Source organism: Drosophila kikkawai, chromosome 2R (assembly GCF_030179895.1).
Source record: "Drosophila kikkawai strain 14028-0561.14 chromosome 2R, DkikHiC1v2, whole genome shotgun sequence".
In the NCBI taxonomy this organism is placed as follows: domain Eukaryota; kingdom Metazoa; phylum Arthropoda; class Insecta; order Diptera; family Drosophilidae; genus Drosophila; species Drosophila kikkawai.
This window is the reverse complement of record NC_091729.1, coordinates 6,594,652-6,605,708: the sequence shown is the minus strand read 5'-3', so window position 1 is coordinate 6,605,708 and position 11,057 is coordinate 6,594,652. Positions and strand designations below refer to the sequence as shown.

At 39.5% G+C, this 11,057-nt stretch overlaps 2 protein-coding genes across 2 annotated transcripts; one reads left to right on the top strand and one right to left on the bottom strand.

Moving 5' to 3' along the window:
* Positions 1–231: 231 nt before the first annotated feature.
* LOC108083407 (nuclear valosin-containing protein-like) lies at positions 232–8,251 on the top strand. The gene is made up of 6 exons (XM_017179164.3): positions 232–1,079; positions 2,427–2,754; positions 6,011–7,429; positions 7,492–7,824; positions 7,890–8,114; positions 8,180–8,251. The coding sequence occupies exons 1-6, from the start codon at positions 232–234 to the stop codon at positions 8,249–8,251; spliced, it is 3,225 nt and encodes a 1,074-aa protein (XP_017034653.2).
* A 1,728-nt stretch (positions 8,252–9,979) lies between these two features.
* On the bottom strand, positions 9,980–11,057 carry LOC138928037 (tyrosine-protein phosphatase 99A-like). The gene is made up of 3 exons (XM_070284134.1): positions 10,844–11,057; positions 10,626–10,786; positions 9,980–10,557 (listed from the first exon to the last, which is right to left on the bottom strand). The coding sequence occupies exons 1-3, from the start codon at positions 10,886–10,888 to the stop codon at positions 10,119–10,121; spliced, it is 645 nt and encodes a 214-aa protein (XP_070140235.1). The 5' UTR covers positions 10,889–11,057; the 3' UTR covers positions 9,980–10,118.

The following is an 11,057-nucleotide window of genomic DNA, read 5'->3' as shown; positions in this document are numbered from 1 at the left end:
AATTACGCGGATTTTATCTAGTAATTACGCGGATTGGTTAATTTTATCTAGTAATTACTCGGATTTTATCTAGTAATTATTGGTTATTTTATCTAGTAATTACGCGGATTGTTTAATTTTATCTAGTAATTACGCGGATTGGTTAATTTTGTCTAGTAATCTGTCTAAGAATCTGCTTTAATACGGCATGTTGTGAATGGGCTACAAATAAAGAACGAATATAAAGTTGCTATGTATCGTTGCCACTCTCTGAAAGCGCTTAAAGAAGAGTACGACATTTTCGAGTTGGTACAAGATTCGGATGAAAAGAGCAGTGAAAAAAGCAAAGTTAACACGAGTGTCAAGCCGAAAGTGTTTGAGAAGAAGAAGGACTTCTGTTTTAATTGTGGCTCTGCGGAGCACAAAAGAAAAGACTGCCAGTCGCAAACAAAATGCTTTCGTTGCAACGAGTTTGGACATATTTCACGGGAGTGTAAAAAACAACAGGAAAACACAGTTCGGGTTGTGACAAGCAGCAGCCGCCTCAAGAACATTACAATAAATGGCGTTGATGTTGAGTGCCTAGTCGACACGGGTTCAGATGTCTCGATAGTCAGAAAAAGCGTGCTTCAGAACTTAAAAAACGTAAAAATGATGGAAAGCGAGTCGGTTTTGCGAGGCCTGGGTAACAAAAGCACCAAGCCAATCGGATTTTTCAACGCTTGCGTAGTCGTTGATCAGCTGCAGACTGATCACAAGTTTCTGGTCGTAGACAACTTTACAATGGACTGTAATGCGCTTCTGGGCTACGATTTTCTTCAAAAGTTCAAGTTTTCGACCGACTCCCGTGGTTTTCTTTTTCAATCCCTTGAGCAAGAAACTGAATCAGTAGGTGAGTGTGATGCAGATGTTTACAGCGTATTTGAGAGCCAGCAAGTAGTCTCCGCTCCTCCCGAGTTTCAAAAGAGCGTGGAACAGTTGATTGAAAAAAGCTATGAGAGTCCAGTAGAGCGATTGCAATGTCCTATCGAGTTGAAGATTATTCCGGATGGAGTCGTCAAGCCGTTTCGCCAATCACCAAGTCGCCATTCTGCGGATTGGTTAATTTTATTTAGTAATTACGCGGATTTTATCTAGTAATTACGCGGATTGGTTAATTTTATCTAGTAATTACTCGGATTTTGTCTAGTAATTACGCGGATTGGTTAATTTTATCTAGTAATTACGCGGATTTTATCTAGTAATTACGCGGATTGGTTAATTTTGTCTAGTAATTACGCGGATTGGTTAATTTTATCTAGTAATTACGCGGATTTTATCTAGTAATTACGCGGATTGGTTAATTTTATCTAGTAATTTCGCGGATTTTATCTAGTAATTACGCGGATTGGTTAATTTTGTCTAGTAATTACGCGGATTGGTTAATTTTATCTAGAAATTACGCGGATTTTATCTAGTAATTACGCGGATTGGTTAATTTTATCTAGTAATTATACGGATTGTTTAATTTTATCTAGTAATTACGCGGATTGTTTAATTTTATCTAGTAATTACGCGGATAAATATATATAGCTTTCACTGTGATTTAAATTTATTTCTTCTAGATGTCACTGCGAATTAATTTTATTTTTCTAGTGAATGTCACGGGGGATTTAAATAGTTCTAGTGAAAGTCACGCGGAATTAATTTAAATTAATAATTCCAGTTTCACCAAGACGACGGACTCCGGGCAATTGCCCTCGGAGTGCTTGGTCACCAGATTCGCCGTTGCGTGTGTTGGCCACCGGATGTGGCCTGCAACTCTGCGAATTTGCCTTGTGAGAAATGGGTGTGTTAACTTGTAAAGGTGGTATTATTAGGTAGGTCGGGAACAAGGAGATTTTCAAAGCATTTTGGAATCTCAAGTCGACTCGTAAGTCTTCATTAAATTGCAATTGCAACGGCCTCCTCGTAGTGTTCCCTGGATACAGATTTAAATACATATATTACTTACATACACCTGTGTTTACAAAAATATTAACAAATATTGGTACAATTTAAATTATTAAATTATTTTCATTAATATATTACTTAAATAAAAAATGAAGATTTGTATATTGTTACATTTACCTTTACAAAAATATAAAAAGTATTTTGAAAATTTTATCTAAATTAATTTCTTTTAAGTTTTGAAAAAGTTTAAAAACTACTATTTAACACAGGTTTATATGTATGTATATTTATCGGTAACTAATTCGAGCAGCGACTTTTAAATAAAGAAAATATTACAAAAAACAAACATACATACAAATATATACAGCTCGATATAAAATAAATAACAATAAACCAAATTCATATTTCCATATTGGCCACTCTAATCTGAAATGTGTGCACGAAGAACGAATGAACTTGAGCGCGCGGCATTATTCTGATATAAAAAATAACAGTGCGATCTGCAATTATTGCAGTAGGAATAAAGCACTTAAGTCTGTCTATAGCGATTCTGCTGTTAATTCGGGCAAATCTAACTACCAGCAGCAGAATAATCATCAATCGAATCGAGGCTCCTCCAACCGACACCGTAAGTACAAAAAAGAGATAGATGTGCAGCACATCACGGAGTGTTTCCGCGAAATTGGCGGCATGGAGGATACGCTTAAGGAGCTTTGCGAGATGTTCATACACATTAAGTCGCCGGATTTCTATTTTCAATTGGGACTGATGCCCTCGAGGGGTATCCTGCTGCACGGACCACCCGGCTGCGGCAAGACCTTTCTGGCCCGTGCCATAAGTGGAGTGAGTTTTGTAGATACTAAGCCTTTATTTATTTATTTATTTAATGCTAATTAATAGTTATAAACTAATAGTTAACAAAAGATTAATGAGCAATGGCTACCAAGGCCTTCCGCTCTATAGTGTATTAACAAAGATATGTGTGTGGAATATGTTATAATTAAATTTTATGTATGAGATTCGTTTTGTGTAGAAAGTATATGATTTTATTAGAGTTTGCTGCTGTTGGATTCGCAAGGAGATGGATTGGGTTATCATTGGAAAAGCAAATTGTTCTAACATGTGAAAGTGCAGTCTATTAAAATGTGTTGGATGTCTATCGCTGAGGTGTTGCAAAAGGGACAGATACTTGTTAGGGAACTATTCATATAATGGGCGTTTGTGAGTTGTGTGTGTCCTAGTCGTAGTCTATTTATTATAATTTGTTGTTGTCGGTTGAGGTTTGTGGTTTTGAAAGAGAAGTTTGTTGGGGTGTTTAGTAAGATCTGTTTGTACCATTGGGTAGTTTGTGCTTGAAGACTGTTCAGTTTGTCGGTATAGTGTTTTTTAAGGAGTTGTGTGATGTCTTTGGTGTTGAAGTTGTCTGTAAATATTAGCGGCTATTTGTGTGTTTCTTTTGCTGCTGTGTCTGCTCTCTCATTGCCTTGTATACCTGTATGGCTAGGGATCCAAATTAGTCTGATTTTGGGAAAGAGTTTGGTAATAAGGGATCTTATCGTATTGGGGTAGTAAGAGTAATGGTTTACGTTTGAAATGGATTTGATTGAGGATAAGGAGTCCGAGCATATATCATATTTGCCAGGTGATCCAGAGCAAATTTTGATAGCTTCATGGATTGCAATTAACTCACTAGAGATTACGGAGGAGTACTGGGGAAGGAGTCCAGATTTGATTATGTCAGTATTGTTGGTTACACTGTAGCCCACAGTGTCATTTGTTTTTGAGCCGTCTGTGTAAATGAATTTGTGATCGTGTAGGGAGTTTTTAATAGAGTGGAAGAGCTGGTGGTATGTTATAGGTGAAGTTGTGTTTTTGTTGTATAGGGAAAGGGAGGTGTTTGTGGCTTTAAGAATTATTCCCGGATTGTATTTTTTTGATGTGTAGAATTTGGCGGGAGAGAATGGAATGGAAAATGATTTGCAGGAGTCGATGATTCTGTCTAATGTGCTGGGGTATCTGTAGTTTCTTTTTGTTTTGCCTATGGATTTGGATAGTTTGGGATATTGGGAAATCATGAGAGAGAATAAGTTTTGTTCCGAGCTTGCTTGTTAAAAGTTTACATTTGTTTTCTAGAGTATTAATTTTAGCTTCAATTAGCAGGTTATTTATAGGAGTTGTTCTAAAGGCCCCGAGGGCTGCTCTTATAGCAGAGTTTTGGGTCGATTTAAGGCAGTTTAAGATGGAGGTGGGAGCTTTCCCGTATATAGGTAGGCAGTAATCAATTTTTGAGATGAGGAGAGAGTTTACAATTTGTATGAGGGAAGTTTTGTTGCAGTTGTATTTTCTTGAGGAGAGGTGTTTTATGATATTTAGGGGACGGGAGAGGGATGTTTTCAGGTTGGTAATGTGATGATTCCAGCTGTATCGTTTGTTTATCGTGAGTCCTAGGATTTTTGTTTGATCAGTGGTTGGGATGTTAATGGAACCAGTGATGATGTTTGCTCTGCAACTTCTTTTCCGGCATATGTGGAGTAGTTGACATTTATCAATTGAAAGTGAAGAACCTGAGTAAGAACACCATTCTCCGATTTGATGAAAAAGAGTTGAAAGGTTGACTTGGGGATTGTTGTTACGGTTATGTTGCAATATTAGATGAAAGTCGTCAGCATAGGCTGTAAAAGTAAGATTATTTGGGATGGAGATAATGTTAGTTAGGGAGTTGTAGGCGATAAGGAAGAGGATAACGGATATAGGGGATCCTTGAGGGATACCATTATCTAGTGGGAAGTTTATGGAGAGAGATGTGCCGTTTTTAACTATTATTTTTCTGTTCGTCATGAAATTCGATACGTATTTTATAATTCGGGGACCAAGTTTCCATTTTTCTAGTTTGTGAATGAGAGAATGAATGCCTATTTTATCAAAAGCTTTTGCAAAGTCGAGAGAGATAATAGAGATGTGTTTTTTTAGAGACAATGATCTTGTTGCAAGGTGGTCCACATAAAGTAGACTGTCTAGAACTGATCTGCCACGCTTAAAACCAAATTGATTATTATGAAATAGTTTATTTGAAAGGACAAACCACCACAACCTATTTGCTACGACTTTGTCTAGGACTTTGGCTAAGCATGGGTTAAGGGAAATGGGACGGTAGGAGTTGGGGTTGGTTTTGGGTTTATTGGGTTTAAGGATTGGTAACACAAGGCTGAGTTTATAGGATTGGGGGATGTGGGAATCAAGAATGTCGTTGAAGTGTTGTAAAATTCTAAATTTAAATGAGATGGGAGTGTTTTTAATCATGGAGTAAGAAATACGGTCTAGTCCTGGTGTGTGTCCCTTAAGTGAGTTAATGGCAGAGTTTAGTTCTATTAGATTTATGTGTTTTTCTATTTCTATGGCTGTTGGGGTTAGGGCATATGTATTGTTGGGAGTAATAAGCATTTTGTTAGTGCGGAATTCTGGGGAGAAGTTGGAGTCTTTTGCCTGTTTTGACCATAGGTCTCCGAGTGTGTTAGCTATCTCAGCTGGGTCTATTGTTGTTGTTAGTGTTATGGGGTTGTGGATGCTGTGTATATGTTTAGTCGGATAGATACCGCAAAGTCGTTTAATGTTTGCCCACATTTTTGCAGGATCAGAGTTTGGCTGGATTTCGGAAGTGAAGTTTATAATAGAGGCTTTTTTAGCATCTCTAATTGACCTCCTGAATATGGCATTAGCTCTTTTATATTCAATCATGTTTTCTGTATTGATATTGTTTCGAAGGTTTCTCCATTTGAGGTTTTTTAATTTTTTTAAGAGGGTTAGGTTTTGGTTCCACCAGGGAACTTAGCTATTATGTTGCCTCTGGTATTGGCTCTAGGGGAGCCCCAATATGGATGCCAGCTGTTAAAGTCGCCCAGGACGATAGCATATGGGGTAGATGGGGCTAAAACATTTTCAAGATTTTTTAGGTTAAATTGTTTTGAAGGAGAGATGTATGCTGATATGAGATCTATATTTGTTTTTGTTTGAATTGAGATTTCAACGGCTTCAAAGTCCGTGTTAAGAGATTTTTCTGACTGGTTATAGCTTATGTCTCTCTGTTTACCGTCTCCTGTAGCAACTGAAGATGCCGCTGCTTGAAGTGCCGGCCACTGAGCTAGTTGGTGGCATATCCGGTGAGTCCGAGGAGCGCATACGCGAGGTCTTTGAACAGGCCGTGTCCTTTTCGCCTTGTGTTTTGTTCATTGATGAGATCGATGCCATTGCCGGTGACCGCCAGCACGCTGCCAAGGACATGAATCGTCGCATTGTATCGCAGCTGATAAGCAGCTTGGATAACATGAGGATGAACGAGCTTGGCCACTCAGTGATAGTGATTGCTGCCACCACGCGTCCTGATGTCCTAGATCCCGGCCTGCGTCGTATTGGTCGCTTTGATCACGAATTTGCTTTACGCATACCGACGCGCAAGGAGCGTCGCGAGATCCTCCGTCTTCAGTGCGAAACCTTGACCGTTGATCCTAAACTGAACTATGACAAGATAGCTGAGCTAACACCAGGATATGTGGGCGCCGATCTAATAGCCCTCGTTTGCCGTGCCGCCCACGTGGCGGTGAAGAATAGGTCCCTCAAGAAGTTCCGGGAACTTCACAAGGCCAATGAGCTGAATATGACCACTGTGACGCTGGATGACGATGAGGAGGCAGCGGACAGAGTTTCCGAAAAGGAAGTGGATGTAAAGCCAAATGGTGACGTCGAAATGAAAGTCGAAGCTGATGGCGAGAAGGAGGAAAAGGAGAAAGAGAAGATTGAAAAGGAAGCCGGTGCTGAGAGCGATAAGGAGGAAAATAAGGAAGCGGAGAAGTCGAAGGAGGTCGAAATAGTAGTCGCAGCTGAAACCAAGAGTCCCAAAAAGGCAGCGCCAAAGAATGACAATGAAAAAGATAAATCTAATGAAGATAAGGAGGAGGAGATGGCAGCTAAAACCGAAACTAAAGCCTCCAAGGAGGCCGCGCCGACTAATGGCCAAATAAAGAAAACAACGGACTCTAAAATGGAGGTGGACGAGAAGAAGGACGAAGATGAGAAGGAGGACGAAGACGAGAAGGAGAACGATCCTTCCAAGGAGAGCTCCTCCGAAAACGAATATTACGAGCCTACACTGGCTGAGCTAACCAACTTTCTGGACAATCGCCCCGACGACTTCTCCGATCCAAACTTCTGCCTCACCCTGGCCGACTTCCTGGAAGCCATCAAGGGAATGCAGCCATCCGCCAAGCGTGAGGGCTTCGTTACGGTGCCGGACACTACTTGGGAGGACATTGGAGCCTTGCATGATATTCGCGAAGAGCTGAAGCTGGCTGTGCTGGCGCCGGTCAAATATCCGGACATGCTGGAACGCCTCGGACTGACCGCTCCCTCTGGAGTCTTGCTCTGCGGTCCGCCGGGATGCGGTAAAACTCTCTTGGCCAAGGCCATTGCCAATGAGGCTGGCATAAACTTTATATCGGTGAAGGGTCCAGAGCTGATGAACATGGTGAGTTACTGGAAATCGAAATACTCTTCAGGTCAAAGCTAATCCATCCTGGAATTTTGCAGTATGTGGGTGAGAGCGAACGTGCTGTGCGCGCCTGCTTCCAACGTGCCAGGAACTCGGCCCCCTGCGTCATCTTCTTCGACGAGTTCGACTCGCTCTGTCCCAAGCGTTCCGAAGGCGGCGATGGCAACAACTCAGGGACACGCATTGTCAACCAACTGCTGACCGAAATGGATGGTGTGGAGGAGCGCAAGGGTGTTTATATTTTGGCGGCCACCAATAGACCCGATATAATCGATCCAGCCATTCTGCGTCCAGGTCGTTTGGACACAATTCTCTACGTGGGCCTACCGGAGGAAAGCGAGCGTGCCGATTTTCTAAAAGCCATCACAAAGGTTAGTTGATTGGAATCTCTGTCAGGATTCAAATATCTAATAAACTTTAACCTTTTTTTTTATAGAACGGAAAGCGTCCTTTGCTGGCTGATGATGTGAATCTTGACAAGATTGCTGCACAAACTGAAGGCTACACTGGTGCCGACTTGGCGGGATTGGTTAAGCAGGCTTCCGTGTTCACCCTGCGTCAATCTCTGAACGATGGCAACACAAACCTTGACGATTTGTGTGTGCACAACCAGCATTTCAAAGAGGCTCTACTTCAGCTTCGCCCCTCAGTTAATGAACAGGTAAAAAAAATCATGGTTCTTGAAAACTGCTTGAAACTAATTTTTAACTTTATTTTTCTCGATAGGATCACAAGATTTACAAGAAACTGCGCGAGAAATACGCTGCACCCAGGGTGCCAATCGTTAATAATAAGTAACTTTCTCAACAATAATGGATTTGTTGTATTAGTCTTTAAGTATTTTCGCTATAAAGCATATACATTGTAAATTTGAGCGACTTAACATATGATTTTCAATATAAAACACTATGTCGTTACAAAGAAACCAAATCTGAGTTAATTTTATGGACATTACCCGCGCATAAGGCCAAGTGCGAACTTGTACAATTATATTAAAAATAAAAACTATCGTACAAAAGACACTATTAACAAAATGAGTAAGTTTTATAGACATTTCGGCTAAGGTTCTTGGACTATAATTGGTGCAAGTGTTGATTTTGAAAATTTAAGATAATTTTTAACAAATTTAAGAAATTTCATGCAACAGAAGCAGAATTGGAACAACTCTTAATGCCACTATATTAAAAACAAAGATTTTAGAGAAGTTAATTTTCTTTGGCCGCGGTTTACATTTCTGCAGAAATATCCTATGTACTCATTTTTGAAAAAGAAACTGCTCTATTATTCAAAATAATTATCCGATAAGAGCCCTAAAGTTCGTAGACGTACTGCCAAAAGGCAAGATCTTATATTTGGTGACACGGAATTTATTTATCAAAATCTTTACTTTAATTTAAAACAAACATTTAGGCACTAATCACGAACAGGCTCCCGTTTAGAGAAACACACCCAACGGTATTATCGAGGAAATGGGCGGCTTGCCATTCGTCGTTAGAAACAAGTCATCACCACCGCCTTAAGGGGGGATGTACATGTAAACCAAAATTTTTTGGGAAAATTTTTAATTTTGTTTAAAAAATAGCTTATTACTTAAAGAATATACTGCGTAAGTTTCAATATCGAATTCAAACTTAAAGTGTCTCAAATCAAGTATGCACGCAAGGTATACAAGTGTTAACGTGTGCGCATCAAAAACTTTATACGTATTTTTCTCAGTTTTTAATTTTTGCATTTTTACCTATGCTTTGGACACGATTCACAAAAAACTACGTAACATATCACAATGAATCAAAAAGTATTATGATCATCATGAAATTATCTTCTATTTAAACCTAAATGGTTGTTATAAAACTTAGTATTACTATTTTTTAAGAGGGTGGGAAGTGAAAACTGATCACCTGAAAATGACATTTTTTCATTCAAATCTACATTTAATTTTTTTGTCTTGATTTCTTTTTGGTTTTTTAGGTTCAAATAGAAGGTAAAGGTGTAATGAATACAAAAGTTTACGAATTTCGGACAGGAGTTACGAGCTCTATCGTGTCCATAGTACGGCAACTCAAAGCTCGAGGCGCTACGGCATATGTTCCATAAATCCACCATTTTGTAAAATATTGTTTATAACAAATTTTTTTTATCATCTCTGATTCTACTTTTAACTATATCAAAAGTTTCACGACGATTGCTCGACTATTTCTTATAACAAAAAATTCACGAAAAATGGCCAAATTTGGACCGCTTACATGTATATCCCCCCTTATAACTACTTTCTAACTTTTGATATTTTTTTTCGATAGCATTGCAAGTTCTACAACAAACTGCCAACCGTCAATGATAAGTAACATTGTTTATAGACAATGTCCGGTACTTCTTGCCATTGTTCATTGTTTGTACCCAATAACAAAATGAATAAAATTTAAAAAAAATTTCTTGATATAAAATTTATAATTCAATTGCCAGATAAAATTTAAACATAAGTATGTATATACTCAATTTATAAAATTTAATTGATTTTATATTGAAATGACTTAAATGTTAATAATTACATCGCTATGTAAAGCGAAGAAAGCAGCATGACAGTCTGTGCATTGTGGTCCCAGACCATCTGCCAGAAGTCTTTTATCATATGAGCCATTGGATGTTGGGTGACTATAAAGTCCCTCAATCAGTTGAAGCCATGCAGCCAGAAGGCGTTGATATAGTCATTGCCATCCTCGCCCGACTTCGGAGTCAAATGCACACGACTGCTCTCAACGGGGAAGATTGCACCGCGATTCTTGATCGAGTTCACTTGCTTCCTGGCCGATGCAACGTGTATGTCCTTTGGTTGGAATTGGATAATGTTCTTGTACTGCTGCTCCAAGTATGGGGTATAGTTTTTCAGCTCCTCCACTTGCTCGGCCAGCAGGTTCGTCTCCCGGGAGGCAATGGCCTCCATCAAAGCATCGTGCAGGGATATGTACTGCTCCTCGGTCTGGACGAGAAAGTTCCTTTGTGCTCGAATGTGGCGCAGAAAACTAAAGACATTTACAATATATTTCTGTTGGATTTGCTTGAGAATGGCGTCCAAGACGATGTAGGTTACAGTGCGACCAACACCAGCGCTAAATTTAAAACCAATTTAGAATTTAGATAAAGTAATCAAAGTAAATTTTAAATATTAAATATTCACCTGCAGTACACGACTATGGGCCCAGCCTCGGCGGGATTGGCAGCCGAAGATTTCTTGATAAAATTCAGTACGGGCAGGGGGTGATCCGGGGTGCCATAATCCGGCCAGTTGGTATAATGATATTGATAGACCAGCTTCTCCGTATTGCAGTGTTTCTTATTCTTGAGGTTTAGGGTTTAATTTTAATTTATAAAAATAAGTCAATTAGAAATACATACGTTTGAGTGCCTGATCTGCAGAGTGCAAACCGTGAAGGTGAGCATCAATTCCTACTCAATGAGCTTGACCTGGATCTGGGGATCTGGGGCTCTTGCCACTTCCGGTGCTTGTAGTGTCCAGCATATGGTCAAAGCCTACGGCGCAGTGCTGATCCTCACAAGTCTCATTTCTTGGGGAAATGAAACAAAAATTTAATTATTATTAGCCTGCTGA

Excerpts from the sequence above, each read along its gene's own strand:
- LOC108083407 (XM_017179164.3), top strand. The coding sequence starts at position 232 with ATGTATCGTTGCCACTCTCTGAAAGCGCTTAAAGAAGAGTACGACATT. Across the intron at positions 1,080-2,426 it reads AGTCGCCATTCTGCGGATTG|TAGGAATAAAGCACTTAAGT; the intron begins GTTAATTTTATT and ends CAATTATTGCAG. Across the intron at positions 7,825-7,889 it reads TTCTAAAAGCCATCACAAAG|AACGGAAAGCGTCCTTTGCT; the intron begins GTTAGTTGATTG and ends TTTTTTTTATAG.
- LOC138928037 (XM_070284134.1), bottom strand. The coding sequence starts at position 10,888 with ATGCTCACCTTCACGGTTTGCACTCTGCAGATCAGGCACTCAAAC. Across the intron at positions 10,787-10,843 it reads TGCAGATCAGGCACTCAAAC|AATAAGAAACACTGCAATAC; the intron begins GTATGTATTTCT and ends CTAAACCTCAAG. Across the intron at positions 10,558-10,625 it reads CCCATAGTCGTGTACTGCAG|CGCTGGTGTTGGTCGCACTG; the intron begins GTGAATATTTAA and ends TTTTAAATTTAG.